The following is a 19,543-nucleotide window of genomic DNA, read 5'->3' as shown; positions in this document are numbered from 1 at the left end:
AAACGAATACATATTTCTCGTCACTTTTACTTTGTTTTAAAAACACTGTTAAAAGTCATAGGAGTGTTTCTTCCCAGCTAAGTTCTACCGCGGGGAATGCTTATTCTGAGGAGTCTGCGGAGAAAGCAGCAGCGGCAGCTGGCGCTCGAAGGAGGCTGGCTCGGCCTAGTGGACCCGCCCCTCTCTCCGCCCGACGGGCCTTCAGTCCCCACAGCAGCCTAGCTATGCCTGTTGGGCCGCCCGCGCTGTCCCCGTCCCGGGTCGCTTGGCTGTGCGTTGCCGGGGCCGCTTTGGCCCTAGGGGTCGCGGCGGCCTGGCGGCGGCGGCGGCGCCAATCTCGCCAGAGCCTGGAGCAGGTGGGGACAGTGACGGGGCTCTTCATCTACCCGCTCAAGTCGTGCCGGAGGGTGTCTGTGGAGGACGCCGAGGTGACTAGCCTGGGCCTCCGCAAAGGGGATCTGCGCGACAGGTACGAGAGAGGGAGGCGGTCGTGGGAACTGCAGTCGCGGCCGCGAAGCGACGGTTGCAGGGCCGGTGGGAAGCAGCCAGTGCCCCGCAATGGCGGTTTGCGCTGGAGAGGCTGCCTGATGAGGGCAAAAGAGAGCAGGAGCCACACGAGCGGGGGGGGGGGGCTGTTTCCAACTTGCGTGGGCAGCTCCGGCCACAAGACTAACCACGTGGGGACTGGAACCCTCCGGCGCCAACCTTTATAGCAGGACGCGGGCATGGAGCTGGCGCTCGTGGACGGCAGTCTCGTGTGAGCTGACTCGACAGTGTGGCCGTCTATGGCCCGATGGTGGTGGTGTGTGTCCTCCTCCTCCTGACTATTTAGTCGTGTGCCAGTTCGGCAGGTTCAGGGCCAGAGCTCGCACCTTCTCTGTTTATGATAGCTACAGGATTTCGGGGTTTTTTTTAAAGGTGGTCGTGTGAACGCTGCACTGGCAGTATCAGGGGTAGCATATGGTGCAGGATGATGACTTGAGCACTTGAACAGCCTGGCAAAACCGAATCCACAAGACCATCTCAGCCTGTCTCACTCATAACTATCACCTACTGAAAAAAACATTGAGGCCCTGGCACTCTGCTTGGGGTGGGTCACTCCATGTCTTTTAATGGCTGGGTCTACACGTGAGGCAGAAGGAGGTAGGGAATGAGATGATAGAATAGACAGCACATTTCAGACTAATGGTGGGTGAATGCTGACCCACGTAAGAAACTTCTTGCAAATAACGATAACACAACTAACAAAGGCTATAGCTTTTTTTGCCTGCTGTATTGATTTGCTATTATCAGGGAGTAATATTTATAAGGTAGTATTAAAAATGTGGATTTTGACCTGCAGTCTGCCAGTCAGATTACACAAGATACTCTGTAACTGGAATGCTGAACATCTAGTTTAATTGCAAAAAAAGGTCAATATTTGTGTGTGTTGGGGGATGGAACCCTAGAAGCCATTTTAAACTCCCCTCCACCCCTGCCCTATACTCAGTTGGAAATACCTCCCCACACACAACTACTTTAGTAGGGGAAAGGTTCTTTGCAATGTCTGTGTTCTCCTGCTGGGGCTTAAAGCAAAGGTGGTACATTTTTAATTGGGGAAAGGCAATTTTAGTTCAGGAAGACAAAGAGTTAACCTTTCCTTCCCCAATGCTGTGGCCCTGATCCACAGCTGAAGCGCTCAATTTTCTACACAAATCAGTCAAATATATCACTGTCCAAAAGGCTGAACCATTGGAGCATAATTTTATAATTTTTAAAGCTAATAATATGCTCTCTCTTAGCAAACATAGACAATCAGTTTTCTATTGGAAGACCCAGGTGTCAGTTTGGTGAAAAAAAATTCACACAGCCAACAACTTTCAGAATCAGTTGCTGCTGCCTGATTGTGCAGAAGCATTTACTTTTTGTTTTTGAATTTTTATAAACTATTTTTTTTAAAGTTTAAGTAATTGAGGAGAGGGAGAAGAGCAATATTATGAAATTTAGCTGAGTTGTTATATATCTTGCTTATACTTTTTCTTGTAACTTAAATTGATTGTTCTATACTTTGTTCAAGATCATTTATGCACTGTGCAGAAGCATTTACATAACATTTGAATGCCTGCCACTGCCGTTTCATTAACACATGCACTCCTGAATTATAGCTGTAGGTAGTTTTGGCATAGCGGCAGCGCCTGTTTTTTTGAAAATACCACCATGCAAGTGTGAGCATGCACAGCTAATATAGCAGGGGTTGCAATTTGTTAATAAACATCACAGCAAGTTACTCCTACATTAATTTCAAAGGCAGACCTGCAATTTATTTTGTATTTGTGTAGAAAAGTTATGTGCTGCGTCTCCAGAGACTTACTTAAACAATTGTATGATATGGGCTCGTGGTTTCCATTATAGTATGCTGAGGTAGGTTTATCCTATCCTGATTTTAAGCAAAGCTAAAACAATTTGAGAAGAGAGGTGATTCTTACTTAATTCTTGACATTAAAATTCGAAATTGAGGTCAAAATCAGCTCTTCAGTAATATACATTTTTAATTTAGAAAATATGACAGGGTTGAAATATTCTTCAAAACTGGGTTTCAGCGATGATATCATTGGAACAAAATGGCATTAAAATGCTTTTGGGTGGCAAACAGCTTCTCTTATGAATTAGGAGGCTTGCTATGCTAATTTTCTGCAATCTTCCATAGCAATTGAGAGACAAGTGTAATGTGATCTCCATATTAAACTGTAGGTTCTGGCTCATAATTAAAAAAGATGGACACATGGTCACAGCTCGGCAGGAGCCCCGCCTGGTGCTGATTTCTGTAACTTGTGAAAATGGCCACTTGATCCTGAATGCTCCAGAGATGAAGGAATTGAGATTTCCTGTCAAGCTCCCTGAGGAAAATCCGGTCAAGAATTGCAGGTGCTGAATTCATTGCTTTTTTTTTTATTTTACACTGTTCGAGATGTTCTTCCCATTTATATTTTTTTCTTTGCCTTATTTTTATGCAAAATGTATCAGACAGCAAATGTGCTTAAAGCTCCATACATAAACAACCTAACCTAATTCACAGGGTTATTGTGTGGATTAAACAGAGAAGGGAGAGAATATTGTAGATCATTTTCTCCTCTGGTGAGATGTGGAATATAAACAAAGTCAATAAATTAAGTACAGAGGTAAATAAGATATTACATGCCTTTTGTGTTTAAGTATTTACTTGTCTGCTGAAACTGGCCACCTTTGATGTGCAGGGAAAACATACCTTTAACATTTTTGTTGTTTAGATCATGCGTGAGACTCCTTTTGTTAATATAAGTTGTGTTCTATCCAATTCAGCAAGGAGAAAAGGCACTGTGTAGGAAGAGACAAAGAGTGGATAACTGAGAAATCAGGCTAGAGAAAGACTATAGATAGGGAAGCAGGAAAAAAGAGGAGATACCCGAGCTGGGTATGCAGATCTGTGCAAGTGCAGAGAGAGGCTAGTGAGCAAACAGAGAAAAGGTAGAAGGGTTAACAGAGACTTTGTAGTACAGAGTGAAGAGAAGAGGGTGTGCTATAGATGGATGAAAGTAAAACACTGAATTGAAATAACAAAAATGCTTGCCATGTTTAAAGTAGTAATGCAGCCCTCTTGAATCCATGGGATCTTAAAGATACTTGGGATGTATTCCCATTTGATAATGACTTCCTTTCAGATGAGTAGATAAAACCAGGGCTGAATCCACACACCTGCGGTGTGTCCCGGCGTTGTGCTAAATGTTTGCTAAACACCCGTAAGTGTAGCGTCTTTCTAGCGCGGAATCGTGCTAGAAAGACGCTACACTTCCGGGTGTTTAGCGAACATTTAGCGCAATGCCGGGACACTCCACAGGTGTGTGGATTCAGCCCAGACTTCTTACTGTGTGATATTTTGTAGTGCAAATGGAGTACTGTATGAGTCACAGAGCTGAGATGGGTTTTGGAAGTCATCTAGTCCAACCTCCTGCTTACTGCAGGAGTACATAAATGCAGCATCCTCAACAGATAGTTCCAGTGAAAGAGAGACCACCGCCCCCTCCTGGCAGTCTGTTCCATTGCTGAACATCTCTTACCTCTAGAAAGTTTCTTTTAATATTTAGAGATGGCGCTATCAGTTGGATGTGCTGTGGCAATACATTAATGGGACTTTGGGATAATTGCATGCCCATTGTACATAGATGTCTTTGGGCAAGTGTAATGAAATTCACAGGGTGAAGGCCAACTAAATCATGATTTGGTAGTGATCATCGGACTGATCATACGCTTAGATCATGCCCCGCCATGCAACTGCAAGCCTTCCAAAGGTGGCTCGAGTAGTTTATTGTATCCTGTGATTTGGGCCTAAAAATTCCCTAACAGTTTAGCAGCCAGAAGTCTTCTTTCATGTTGATTCACACCATTGGGTCAATAAATTTAGCACCTCATTATGCTAAAACAATTGTACTATTTGGCTGTAAGTAACGCAACTCAAAATAAACTTTATGGTCCTCCATGGCTGTTACAATAACAACAGCAATAATAACATTCGATTTATATACCTCCCTTCAGGACAACTGAATGCCCACTCAGAGCGGTTTACAAAGTATGCCATTATTATCCCCACAACAAAACACCCTGTGAGGTGGGTGGGGCTGAGAGAGCTCCAGAGAGCCGTGACTCGCCCAAGGTCACCCAGCTGGCTTCAAGTGGAGGAGCGGGGAATCAAACCCAGCTCTCCAGATTAGAGTCCTGCGCTCCTAATCACTACACCAAACTGGTTCAGTTGCATTCATTCAAGGGATCAAGAGCAGCAATTTGTGCACAACCATTTTTAAAGTCATATTTCCACTGCAGTATTCACATGGTAAAAGGGTCTTGGGAAAGCAGCTCCATGGAATAAGATGCAGGTTATCACATCCTGAATAATGTTTATCGCTTAGATGCTGAACTTTGTGATTTTATTGTATTACACCAGGATTAATCCAGATTATTCTTTATCAAGTGTAACATCTCTTTTGTAACCTCTGCCAGGGTCTTTGGGCTTGATATTCAAGGACGGGACTGTGGTGATGATGTAGCACAATGGCTCACTGCTTTCTTGAATTCAGAACCATATCGGCTGGTGCACTTTGAGGCTCAGATGACACCAAGGAAATGCAATAAGATTGAGTTTCCTTTTCGAACTAAGGATGAGGTTCGGCAGATATTTTTAATTGTGATCATTATGTGCTTACTACTTCATTTAAAAACAGTCTGTAAATTTATCTCATCCTTGCCACTTTTTAGACATCTGAACTGGTAGCTCATAGCTGGACTTCACAATGAATTGCAGTTACAGTGAAATCCTAAGCAGTCTTCCTGGCTTAGACGGGAGTAACTTTTCTTAGGATTTCACTGTTAGATGTAAAATCAGGAAGTCGCAGTATGTAAAGAAGCAGAGAGCAACGGTGAAATGGTTATAGTCAATTCAAAAAGTATTCCTGTTTACTCTGAGCTGCACTAAAATCTCTGGACTACCTGGGTGCCTTCCACCACACTTTATGTTCAGTGCAGCAGTACTAACCAGCTTTGCTAAAAGTTGCCATTTGGATGACCCCTATGAAGATGCTAGTAGGTCAATCCAGAAATCATAGAGCTGAGGGTATTTTTTTTTATTGCCATGGAATGGTAGGCTCAGGGGAGAATGAGGGGCAGCCCAGTTATTCAGCCACATGGACAGCAGATTCTTCTCAACTCATTTATTGCCATGGAAGCTTTTACTGGGTTTTAATTTCTGTTCCTTCCTCCTTTTATTAGTTCTGCTCTCAGGGAAGTGCGCCCATTCCTTCCTGCCATTTCTTTGCTCAGTTTGGGACCACTCCAGTTCTCCTAAGATTTGCCTGTAAAGTAAAGGTCCTATCTCAACAATTTTCTAAACAAGGATGAAAATTGGTCAAGGTCTACTTGAAATCTTTGGGATTTCTGAAATAAAATATAGCCAGCCAATTGAAATTGGGCTGGGGGGAATGATTAGATCTGTAGATAGGGTTGCCAAGTAGCCTTAAGAAAAATGCCCTGGTCCTTTAATAGAAGCTTAATGTGTAGAAATGGGCAAGTGAAGCTTTTCTTGGCATAGAGGTAGACAACATTACCAGGTAAATAACAGTCCATTAAACCTCTGTGAAAGGGCCAGACCATTTTTCTGCAGCCCATATGGCAACCCTATTGGTCGATGAACCTTTAAAGGATAGCTGTTAGATAAGGTGTTTGCCGAAGACTTGCCTACTCAGAGGTTGAAGGAAGTCAAAGCTATGCAAATATGACTATGCAAATCCAGAAAAAGACAGCTTTTCGACAAAAACAAACCCATGGAATGCACTAAGCAATGAGGAACTCTTGAGAGCTACTAGTAAGTGCATTCTTGCAGAGACATGTGATAACATTTCTGCATTTTTGCAACACAGGTTCCTTACAGCGACTGTGGTCCTCTTCTGATCATCTCAGAAGCTTCAATGGAAGACCTAAAATCTAGGATGGAAAAGAAAGTGGATATGCGTAATTTTAGACCAAGTATTACTGTTTCTGGCTGCGGTGCTTATGAAGAGGTAAACGATTCTTCCTTGGAACTGTTAAAATTTTTCTGAAATGGTTCTTTTTAAAATTTTACAAAATCTTTCTGTGGTCATTTGGAAATCGCTTGAGCTGAGTCTTAACGGCATTAGAATGCAAATGTTAATTCTCTTTACTAGAAAATGTTCTATAAACATCCTGTTTTAGAATTCTGGCAGTGTAAGGTTACCTCCCATGACTTTAAAATACCCCAAGTATTTTTCTAATAATTAATAAGTTATATTAGAAACAGCATAGTCAGGATGAATCAGGATTTTCCAGGACAGCATATTAGAACATACCCAGCCAAAAAAATCAGTACCAAATTGCCTCAGCTTTGCACATGTTTATAGAGCTGCTAATATTCGACTTTGGAAGATACAGTAATAATGAAGGAGATGAGTGCAATAGAGAAACAGTGTTTATTTGCTCACGGAGCACACCTCTTTCTTTACAGACTAGGAAGGCTGCTGTTTCCTTTGGGGGCAAATTACCATTCTTTCAGCCTCTTGGACAGGAAATGAAGATAGTGTCCTATGTCAGTGCAAGGCTATAGGCAGCTGAGCAAAGGTAGGCAGAAGGTATCAGTCCCAGCAAGACTGGGGCCGTTTTCACACTGCTTACCGGCTATGGAACATCGTGCCGAGCTCCCGGAACGACAGCGTCTTCCTGGCGCAATTTTGAAATCGTGCCAGAAAGACACTGTCGTTCCGGGAGCTCAGTGCGATGTTCTGTGGCCGGTAAGCAGTGTGAAAATGGCCTGGGTCCATTTCTAGTAAAATTGACTTGCTCTACTGCAGGAATTGTTTCCCACTCACACACAAAAAGGTGGAGGATATGGCTTGCCTATCAGGAGATGGTCATTTAGAAGCTAGTCTTACATACACAAAACTGCCTTAAACGGAATCAGACCATTGGTCTGTCAGTGTCAGTATTTTCTTCTCTGACAGGCAGCAGTGCTCCCGAGTTTCAGGCAGAGGTCTTTCATATCAATTACTACCTGATCCTTTTAAACTGGAGATGTCAGGGACTGAACCTGGGGCCTTCTGCATGCAAAACAAGTGGTCTGCTAGTGAGTCATGGCGTCTCCCCTGGCTCAGGTGTTGAAAGAACTTAAAGGAGTAGGAAATTTGTTCTGGGTTTACTCTTCAGTGAAGTACCAGAATATTTATATTAGTGTAGATGCAGAGGAGTTAGCCGTGTTAGTCTGTGGTAGCAAAATCAAAAAGAGTCCAGTAGCACCTTTAAGACTAACCAATTTTATTGTAGCATAAGCTTTCGAGAATCAAGTTCTGTTCGTCAGATGCATGATACAGAGACTGGTCTTCTATATTTGACCAGTCTCTGTATCATGCATCTGACGAACAGAACTTGATTCTCGAAAGCTTATGCTACAATAAAATTGGTTAGTCTTAAAGGTACTACTGGACTCTTTTTGATTATATTAGTGTAGTACTCTCTTGTTCGTCTAGTATGAAAAGGATTATTATGAAAAGGGGGGAAATCCACAGCCCTACATCCACCATCTTTGGTGAGGTAATGAATTGCTATTAGTGTTATAATACAGTCCTGGTTTCAGTGTTTTCTGACATTCATGCTGAGATTATGTAAACTGGCTTGTTTTTGGTCCAACAGTAGGTTGGGCTTTATTACAGGGTTGACAACTTCAGAGGGGAATCATTGCCATCTTGTGGTGAAGTGTGGAACAACAAGCAGCTTGGATGCCTTGATCAAGCAGTCTACCTAGAAGCAACGGAATGAAATGATTTTATTGCATTTTTGTGTTGTAATCAGTGTAGAGATAATATTTTTGTTAACACTGTAGGGGAAAAGAGCGTGAAAGAGTGACTACAGTGAAGACACTTTCTAGATATAACATGATTGTGAAAGTATTGAGATTTATAGTCAAAGCTACTGAGAATCAATTTATGACAGTAACCCCTTCAATCTCTTTGGCCTACATGAACACATGAAAGAGCCTTATACTAACTGAGGCAATCTATTTAAGATTCAGGGGAGTTAGCCATGTTAGTCTGTAGTTGCAAAATAGTAGAGAGTCCAGTAGCACCTTTAAGACTAACCAACTTTAGCTTTCGTGAACCACAGCTCTCTTCGTCAGATGCCCCACAGCTCTCTTCGTCAGTCTATTTAAGGTCAGTGTTGTCTGTTCTTACTGGCAGTGGTTCTCCAGGGTCTCAGGCAGAGATCTTTTACATTATTATCTGGTGCTTTTTAACTGACGATGCTGTGGATTGAACTGGAGACCTGTATGCAAAGCAAATGCTCTGCCACTGAGTAATGGCTTCTCTTAGACAGATTCATGGAGAACAGGTACTACTCATCAGTATCCATGATGACTAGAGACAACCTCTACATTCAGAGGCAGTAAACCTCTGAATATTAGTGCAAGAAGGCACTATCAGGAGAAGGCCTTGACTTCTATGCTCTTTTTGTTGTCCTTTCAGGGCAACTGGTGAGCCAATGTATGAAAAAGGATGCCAGACTAGACGACTAGTCTTATCCAGCAGGGCTCATCATCTGTTCTTACATGTGGTCTCTCTGCCCTTACTAGCATAGATTTCTTTGGTAATTGAGCTCAAGACCTCTCACACTTGGACTGAGAATTACGCCCCTAAAATAACAGGCCTCTTATGAAGAAGGGAGCTCTGACTCTCAAAAGCTTACACTCTGAAAATCTTGTTGGTTGCTAAGGAGCCTGCGGACTCAGATCCTCATGATCCTCTTCACAGTTAATTCCTATTCCTCCTGTTAGTATTTAGCACTTTTGTTCCAAATTATTGTGCAAGATTTTCCCCAGACTTCTTGTCTGCTCAAACTCTTCCCCCCCCCCCAACTCCCCTTCTTTATTCCCTCAACTTCTAATGAGGTCCACTCCTAACGGAACTGATATTCAGCCAATCGTGGAATTTTGAGGGCAGCTGAATTCTCCTTCTTTGGAGACAGCTCACAGGACTAAGAGTGTGCACTACAAAAATCGGTATTTTTCAGATGTGAGTATTGGGAAGACCATAATATTCATATTCCTGATATCTGGGTCCTTCTAAAGCAGCTTGGTATTTGGATCTGTTTTTTTCCCCCAGGATGCTGAAATTAACTAGGTCCATTATTCCCTATGGGGAATCTTTTGAGTGGGCCGAAGTCACTGTTGTTCATGCTAATTTACAACAAAATTGCAACTTCTGCCAGTTTACATAAGACCTTCCCCATACATTTCAAGTAGATTAAGTCAAGGGGCCCAATTTTACAGGCCCTTGAATAAAATGCCTCAGCTACTCTTCATTGTTTCCTATGGGGGAAAGAATTCAATGCTTTCTCCAAGGTAAAGAATCTTTAGCCTTACACACAAGAGCCATCACTGCCCAAACACCTCCCAATGCAAAAGAACCAACAAAGCCCAGCAGAACCAGAGAATCCCAGCAACCTGACAACAGATGTAAGGCACAGACAGAACAGAGCAGTCAAAAGCGTGCTTTCCAAAAAATTTCACCCTGACGCTACCTGCAGCTAGACCAGTGTTTCTGTGGGCTGTACGAGAATTGCCTGATTGGTCAGAGAGTGGAGCACCCCTTACATGCAATGTCATTTGCCTGTGAGAGTCACCTCCCTCACTTTTTTTTGCCCAGGAAACCTCCAAAAGCAAAAACCCACGCTGCAGTGATGTTTAAAATGCCAGCCCTGGTTATTCCTGAATATTTTTGTGAATAAGCAGGGTCAGAAAATATCAGTATATCTAAGAATCTCAGGTATAAATCTGGATTCCAGAATACACCTGGAAAATATTGGTAACAGGACCATTTTTAAGGTAGAAGATTCACCACACAATAACGTCCATCTCAGTTCTCATGTGAGACTAGTTTTGAGGAAAAGGCTCCAGATTGTAAAATGACAAATTATCATATATTGAGTAAAACTTGACACACAGGGGTGTTTTTACATGGTTGCTATAAGACAAGGCAGTTGAAGAAGAAAGTCACCTTATTGCATCATGTGAATTGGCTCAAATAAGGTGATCATAGCCTTTGTGGCTCAGAAGAATTATCCATCTAGTAAATTTTCTTTCGTTTTCTTTTTGCCATGAAGTCACAGCCAATTTATGGTGACCCTGTAGAGTTTTCAAGGCAAGAGATGTTCAAAGGTGGTTTGTCATTGCTTGCCTTTGTCTAGCAACCCTGGACTTCCTTGGTGGTCTCTCATCCAAGTACTAATCAGGGCCAACCCTGCTCAGCTTCTGAGATCTGACAAGATCGAGGCTAGCCTGGGCTATACAGGTCAAGGTACCCATTCCTTATTTACAATTTATTTATTTACAATATTCCGCCATTTAGCTCAATCAGGGCTCTTTCTTTGAATGAGAACGCAAAAGGAAGAGCCCATGCCAATTCATTCTCTCTTGCTTTTCCTTCCTGTGATTTAACTATATCTTCCTCCATCCCCTAGGGAAATACGAATCTTCATTGTATTTATTTATGTGTAATATATTTAAGATATTTATATCGTGCTGTCCTCCTGATCAGAAGTACCCAAGATATTCAGGGTCTGCATGTTAATGAATGGGAAAACATGTCTACTTAGCTATTATTAAAATCCATCTGAATTATTTAATGTTCCCTAGGATACCTGGGACAAAGTTATAATTGGTGATGTGGAATTGAAAAAGGTGATGGCATGTGGCAGGTGAGTATGTTGCAGAAGGCAAGAAAAATCATGAGAGTTTAGCTTTGCTTAGTTGCCTGTATTTTCTACAAAAACCTTGATTGCCATTGCAGATGCATTTTGACAACCGTTGATCCAGATACTGGAATCATAGACAGAAAAGAGCCACTGGAAACACTGAAAAGGTAAAACAACAGTGCACTTTATCAATTCCATTTTTAGAATAGGGTTGATGGCTCAAGATGACATTACTTCTGAAACTAAGTAGCTTTTTAAACTTCAAAGGTATAGCCTGTATATTTCTAAATAATGTCTAGCAATTATTTCTGTCTTCTTTATTGCACATGTTGCTGTGTATATTTATATTCAACTCTATGGAATAGTATTCTTTATACTATTGCATGAGTAATGAGAGCCAGCTTGGTATAGTGGTTTCAGTGTTGGGCTAGGATCTGGGAGACTCAGGTTCAAATCCTTGCTCTGCTGTGGAACCTTGCTGGGTGACCTTGGGCCCGGCACACACATACATAGCCTAACCTACTTCACAGGATTGTTGGGAGGATAAAGTGGAAGAAAGGAGAATTAGGTAAGCAACTTAGGGTCTCCATTATGGAGAAAGACAAGATACAAATAAAAAAATAAGTAGATTTACAGAACTGGCACTCCAATCTTAAGTACATTAGGTGGAAGTTAGTTCCAACAAAATGGACTGAATTTTCACCATATGGACAAATTCATGGCCTTGTGCTTGGAACTAATAAATCTAAGTTAACAAATAAATTCTGCTTGATTGTACTTTGTACATTGCATTTCATACCAAGCTGATATTGATTCGAAATCCGTGCTTCATCTGCAAAAATGCTCTGAAAGGATGTGGGGAAAATTCATATTCTAAAACAATCTCTGATGGTATTTAGAGGGATTTCTGAGCTAAATGATTTGCATCAGGTGATCTTGGGTATACACTATTGATCCTTGTTCTTTTTTTTTAAAGCTCTCCAGGACTTTGATCCTAATGTTAGGTGACAGTATAGGTCATTTTGACCTGCATCTAAATAACCTGATCCAAAATTAATATGACAGTTAGTACTATAGCCTGGTTAGAATTGGTACAGAATCTTCCACTGCTTTAGCTTCCATTGAGTTCATTAAATACTTTGGTGTTTAAACAAGAGGAATGGAATAGTAGGTGAGGACTCCATGCTGACACTGTTTCAAGTTGTAGGCAAGATCTCAGTCACCTCAGAGACAGAGTCCATAACCTTTAGTTACCCATCATTGCACAGCCACGCCTCAGTCACAGTTTAGTGTAGTTCCTATGGTAGATTATCAGTACATGGCTGGTGCCTTCCAGCTAACCTGCTGATTGAGTGAAGACATGGCTTAATGAGCAGTAAGCAATTTGTACTCCTTAGACTTCAGTGACTTTGATGTTTTATTGTTATGGTAACTTCTGTGTTTTTAACATGCTGTTATCTATCGCAGGGATCCATTTTATGGATGGAAGGGTTGAGTATCAGTGATCTAATACATAACAGGTGTTGCCAATTTTCTAGAAGGCTACTTTACAATGCAATGCAGTAAACTTCAAGTCAGGATCTGAAATAGATTAAAGATCACCCCTTTTTATGTGGGAAGCCATATTTGGTTCACAACTCTTCACATTCATCTCTAATACTGTGTCTTGTTGTGGGACTCTTACAGAATTTCCATGCCAGTGCTGGCCATCTCCAGGGATATCCAGAGCTGGCAGGGAATTCTCCCAGTGATCAGGAGTATCCTCATGGCAAGCTATGCCAAACATTAAAGACATAGAAAGACGGTACTCAGAGGCAGCCACTCAAGTTGATAAGGTAACATACTGAGCAACTTCAGAGTTAGCCACTGAACTGCAGTGGAGTATTTGCTACAGCTTTAGCTGCTATTATTAGTACTGAGCATCCACAGTCCAATTTAATACTGTGTAGTACTATGCCTGCAGAAGAAATGTGACTGAGACTTATGTAGCCTAATTGCAGTCTTAGTTAAGTAAGTCTGTTTTCCTGTACTGATACAGATTAGATTAATTGCCCCACAGATGAATCAGTTTACACTTCAGTTGATTAATGACTGTGGCCAACTTTAAATGGTTGTTTTATTCATTTATTTACTTTGTTTATAGTCAGTCTTTCTCACTGACACAGTGGATTACACTATTAAAAACAATGCAATCAGAGCAGCATAATTATATATAATCAACAATGCAGTAAAACAGTTATTTTGAAAGTTCATACTTTTAAAATTTTATTAGGCTTTATTTTGGTTGTGATGAATTATTGCAGTAGGAAATGACAAAAGAGAATATTAATTATGATCTTTCTTTCTAACAAAAATAGTATCTTATGTTTATTAAACTGCAGTTTATCTTATATTTCCTCCCATATCTCAAAAAGGTATCTATATTTAAGTTTTGGTAATATGCAAATATATTTCATTTTAATCAGTTAATTATTTTAAAGCAGATGATGAATGATAATAGGGTTTTTTGTGGTCAGGGGAACAGACCTCATGATAAAACAGATGATTTAATAGGTTACCTCTCTATAAATTGACCTGTCATATAACAGTATCTATCTAAATTTGCTGTAGTTAAGCAAAATTTTTATACAGTGATGTTAACGCTCAAGAGTTTATAGAGCCTTTAACTTGTCATAAATATATAAATGTAAATATAAACCCCAAGAAGGACACCATAAATTTGAGTGAGAAAAGGTCTTCCATAATCATCTGAAGGGCAAAACTGGCAAATGGAAAGTGCCTTGCGTACCTGTGTGGGGAGAGTTGAGCATGTCAGGGTACTAAATCTCTACTGAGTAAATGGTCAAAAGAAAACAATTCTCTCAACACTCTGTCTCCAAGCTTTCCAAACAGTAGTGGTGATCTCCACCTCTGTCAGCTATTTGACAGCACTGAAGCTTTGGAAATAAATGTGGACAAGGGGTTGAAAAGCAGTTTTAACTCTTTCAACTCCTTCACCACACACTTTCTGCAGCCACCTATGAGAATCCGATGATACATTATTCTCAAAAGATGGAAGATCAGGCATATTGTGTTTAGAATGTTTATCGCAAGTGTAGCCTTGGGACTTCTTCATATATAGTGCATTTATTCTCATGGCTGGTGAAATCAACACACTTTTCCATATCTCTCTGAGATTGCCGACCTCTGCTAAGCTCCACTGAGGTTGAAATATTTGCATTTAACAGCATTGAAGTCACTGGGTTCAAGACCCCTTCCCTCATAACATTTGCTGTCATTTCAGAGTGGGAACCCAATGGAACAAGGTGGTCTGAATGGTTGCAATGCTTCCTCCCTCCCACACCACTGTGAACTGATTAAAACTGTATTGAATGGTCAAAATATTGTGATAGTCGAGTCCATTGACTAAGTGGGCCTCTCCAGACCAGCTAGTTCCCCTGGATTCCCACCACTCAGTGACTACAAGTTGCATCACATGCTGGAAGAAAACTGGTTCTCTAAGGAAGCAATCCTAAGCATAGCTACTGGAAGTGCCATTATATTCAATGGTGCTTACTCTGAGGAAAGTGTTCTTAGGGTAACATCTTACTGCCGGTTAACCAGCCTGCAGAACCAGGTTCATTATAGTGCCACTTGTTTGCCTCAGCCTGCCAGTGTGAAGAGCCAGGGTGCTTCGGTGTGTAAATGCTGTGGTCTGGTACTTGGCAGACTTTGGTCTTTTTAGCTCAGCCGTGACATTAGTTGAGCATGTTTATATTGTACTTTGAATATATGAAGTTGCTTCACATATATTGTCATGGTAACTAGTACAACAGTCTTATAAGGTGGGTCAGTATTATCCCCAGTAGGGGGTGGTATCCAAAGCTTGCCTCAGGTTCCCTGGTGATTTGATTACTAAACAAGATTAGAACTAGGGACCTCCCAACCTGCATGTTCAGATTATATGGCAACAGCCCTATTAAAAGTTATGTATAACTGATGGATAATTCATAATAGCAGAAACAGTTTCAGTGGGACTTTGGTTGCTAGCATAATAGATCCAGCTCTTAGCTGTACAGTGATGCTTGTGGAAAGCGTATGAAGCTCTGTAAGGCCTTGAGTACTGAAGTCAGGCCAAACTACATGAGACATTGATCTCCAGACTCTTCTGTTTTTACTTTAAAGGAGATCGCCATCGAGCTCCTACTGTGATCAAAGCAGAGATGCTCGTGGAGAGAGAGAACCCTTTTCCTTGGACTTTTTTTCCTGTTCTAACCCATTTCCCAAATATGCTGCTAACTCTGGGCTGCTTCCGCACAGAGAGGATTCTCTGTGTAGCTCTCATAGCTGCTGTGAATGCAGAGGCATTTACAGCATCAATGGAGCATCCACTTGGAAGTTTTCACCACACTTCCCATGTCTCAGCTCACCTCTGCTGCCACTTCCCTCTGCCATTGGAGGTATTTTTTCAGGCCGATAAAAACAAGCCGTAATACCTACAGCATTATTATGTTGTAGCAATCTTCTGCAACAACGTACTAATTCCTAGCTTTAATTTTTTTTTTAAAGCAAGTCCTTGGCCCTTTTGGTCGAAGAATTGTAAGGAGAGATGTGCACCTTGCTGCTGGTCAGGAAAGACTATTCTACCAGGATCTGAGTTCTGCCACCTGCCCAGCAGCCCGCCCCACCCCCGCTACTATTCCTTTGCTATTGTTGTATTGTTATTTTAGATTGTTATTCGTTTTTTGTTTTTTGTGTGCTGCTTTGAGCCCCCCAGTTAAGGGGGAAAACGGCTGCTACAAAGACTGAGGTAAGGTCCCAATGTGAGCAGGGCCTGAAAAAAACGCACAGCTTCCTGACCACATTTCATCCAAAGGTGCTTTGCCCGTGATCTTTCCAAAAAGATCATAACAATCAAGATTTGGGAAGGATCACAGCAAGGGGGGGGGTGGGGAAGGCATGGAAGCAGGATGAGTAGAGGGGGGGATGTCAGGTGGATGCTCCTGAAAACAGCATTGCAGTAATGAAGCCAAGGCAGAGGAAAACGTCTGTGTGGAAACTGCCCTGAAATGGAGTGGTAGGCGTGCCTATTTTTCGGTAGCTGGGTGAATAGCAGCTTTCTGAGGAGACTGATTTTGATTAGGAAAATGGTGCAAGGGAAGAATGATTAAGCCCCCTCCTCCCATGAGGTTGCTCTGATAAAAATTGGAGACCAACTTTCAACTAACAGCTACAACATCAGATGCTTCAGTCACAGTAGTTTGTCTCTGAGCTTTGAGAGGCCTCAGTTCACTGCACAGCCACCAAATGTCCCTTGAACCAGTCACTGTTTCTCAGCTTAACTTGCCTCCAAGGCTGTTGTGAGGACAGAACCAGGGATGATACACATCGTCCCATGCTCCTTGGAGGAATCCTGGAATAACGACCCCTGTCCCCAGTCAACCTACCCAAAGAACTTCCAATCAGACTAGACAAGATACCAAGAGATTGTGAATAAATCTGCCTAGAAATTTTTAAAATGTAAATTGCAGCTGCGGAGGTGCTCCAAATTCAGATCGTAGCCATGGTGCTTGGGAGCAGAATATGAACTCCTCCGCTGCAGTTACACCAACCAAAACCAAGCCCTGTCTTTCCCCTTCTTCTGTTAATATACCAACCTGGAGGGGGTTCCAGCTGGCAAAAATCTCTATGAGGGGAAGGAACTGTTTTTCCGTCTGTGTTATGGCCCAAGTCTGAGTCAAGCCACCTGCTTTGAAAATGCTGGGTAAATCTGACCATTGATCTCCTTGCAACTCTTCTAGTCTGGCCTTTATTTTAGGGATTTTTAAAAATGTCTAGTTGTATAGCTAAGATTTGGGTTTGCTATGTTGTGCTCTGCCGATAAATATTTTGTATAAGCACCAAAAGATAATTGAAATATCTTGAAATCAGCGGCATTGTTTTGGCACATCTACCACATCCAGGTTTTTATTGCCTCCTTCCTCAAAGCAGCTCAGAAGGAGTTCTCAGGAAGTGCATGGTTCACTCCCCTCCTCCTGTTTGTCCTCACAACAATGCTATGAGTAGGTTAGGCCGAGAGAGACTGGCTCAGTCAGCTTTATGGCTAGAGAGGATTTGAACCTAGGGGTCCTCAGTTCTCGTCTAACCACTGTGCCACATGAGCCATTGAACCACTAATGTCGATTTTCTGCTTTCATATCAATTTACTTTGACAATTGTCTCTTTCCAAAACTTCACTAATAAAGATTCTTTGTTGTTTACAGTTATCGTATGTGTGATCCAGCTCAGAAACATATCTACAAATCAGCTCCATTGTTTGGAAGCTTTTTTGGAGTAGATAAAATTGGAACCATTAAAATAGGAGATCCAGTATACAAGATAACCGGGTGTTAGAAAAAGTCTTTTGATCAAGAGAATGATTTGTCTTAAAACAATGAGTATCCTATCCAACTGTCTTAGAACAATGAGTATCTTATTCAATAACTGTAATGTTAAAGTAATGCAGGATCCAGTCTGGCCAAATCAGCACTTCAGTGTAAGTCCCATGAATTTTGTCCCAAGGACAGACAAAAGGAAGTACTCCTTCACTCAGCAATTAATTAAATTGTGGAAGTTACTGTCAGTGGATGTAGTGATGACTACAAGCATAGATGGCTTTAAAAGAGAATTTGACAGATTCATGAAGAAGTCCATGAATGGCTACTAGCCCAGTTTCCTGGGAATAAAGTGTAGATGACTGGGGAAGGCAATGCCAAACCACCCCGTAACAAAAAGTCTGCCAAGAAAACGTCATAATGCGATGTCCCCCCCTGGGTCAGTAATGACTCGGTGCTTGCACTGGGGACTCCCTTTACCTTTTACATGGTGACTAAAAGGAACCCCCACATCCAGAGGCAGTAAACACCTGACTATCCATACTAGAAGGCAATATAAGTAGCAGCTCTTGGCTTCTGTTCCATTAATTGACCCTTAAGGAGTGCTGGCTGGCCACTGTATGAAGCAGGATGCTGTACTAGATGAACCACTGGTCTGATCCAGCAGAAAATCTCCTGTGTTCTTATTTTTGATGAGCGAGATTTTCGTTTGTATTTAGGTCCCCTTTTGAAATCAGAGGGATTTAGAAGTGCGTAACTTTGGCTAAAATAGTCATGCATTCTTCCCGTTCTAATCCTACATAGTTTAGGCTTTGGATGAAAGTATTTGTATTCTGATCTTACACATAGCCACAAACAGAACCAACATCAGGGATTGGTATGGTCAGGCACCTTCTGAGTAGTGTGACCTTGCACATGGCCCACCACCAGCTGGAGATGACTGACCCGTCCATTCTCACAAGAGAATGGGAGATCATCCTAAAAGCTGCTGCAACCATATGATAGTTGTACTGTGCTCCTACCAAGCGTCTCTTCCAGAGAATGGGAGATTGTCCAAGAAGTCTCTGTGACTCAGCAAACGTGTCTGGGGTGCAAAGATGTTGGAGGGAGTGGAGCCATGTTTCTGTCTGGCTCATGTTAGCCCTTCTAACACTGACTCCAGAGAAATGTGGGTGTGCATGCACACGTATGTTAAAAGCCGATAGAATGGAGAAGAATGAGGTGGTGGCATCGGTAACATGGAGAAGAGCCATGAACCCCATCTTGGCCAGGCCCCTCCAAACCCTCAAGATGCATCACAAAAGAAACAAAGGTACAAATGACAACTATTCGACAATTTGTTTTTATACCTAGTCTGTACCACTTATGTAACTTTGGTAACTTAACTAACAGCCATTAACTTTAAACATTTATACTTGTTGAAAATTTAAGATTTTAAATTCTGATTTCTAGAAACAGGAAGCATTTTTTGTAAAATTTACCCAGCTTTGATTAAGTGTAAAGTAGTTTGGGAATTTTCAATTAAAATTAAGTTTTAAAATAAAGGTTACAAGAGATGTTCTTAGCCCTAAACTCAAAAGCCACTCTCAAGAGATGCCTAAATTGTGCATGTGTTTCGTTTTTATTTTTATCTGTCTTTACTGTTGTGGTTCACTGTGAACAACTGGTTTTGGTGTGATTCCTTTAAATGAATAAATCATGTATAAAAATAAATGTACTGCATCTACACATACATTAGAATGCACTACATTATATCTGGTCAAGTCCCACATTCTAGATGTACCACAAACAATATTTTATACTGCAGGCAAGGTCAAGTGTCTTGGAAGGGAAGCAGGATGCAGTGAGATTCAACAGCAACTAACAGAATAGATTGGTAATATGCTCACTAAGACCACCTCTGTTTACAAGAATGGCACTCATTCATCAGA

General features: G+C 41.6%; 1 protein-coding gene across 1 annotated transcript; it reads left to right on the top strand.

Annotated features, from left to right (window-relative positions):
- The first annotated feature begins 143 nt into the window (after positions 1–143).
- Positions 144–19,325, top strand: LOC129330302 (mitochondrial amidoxime reducing component 2-like). The gene is made up of 7 exons (XM_054980340.1): positions 144–469; positions 2,731–2,904; positions 5,011–5,173; positions 6,423–6,563; positions 11,201–11,262; positions 11,355–11,426; positions 17,502–19,325. The coding sequence occupies exons 1-7, from the start codon at positions 225–227 to the stop codon at positions 17,629–17,631; spliced, it is 987 nt and encodes a 328-aa protein (XP_054836315.1). The 5' UTR covers positions 144–224; the 3' UTR covers positions 17,632–19,325.
- Positions 19,326–19,543: the final 218 nt, after the last annotated feature.

Source organism: Eublepharis macularius, chromosome 1 (genome assembly GCF_028583425.1).
Source record: "Eublepharis macularius isolate TG4126 chromosome 1, MPM_Emac_v1.0, whole genome shotgun sequence".
In the NCBI taxonomy this organism is placed as follows: Eukaryota; Metazoa; Chordata; class Lepidosauria; order Squamata; family Eublepharidae; genus Eublepharis; species Eublepharis macularius.
Note: the sequence above shows the minus strand (reverse complement) of the source record. Positions and strands in the feature narration are given on the sequence as shown.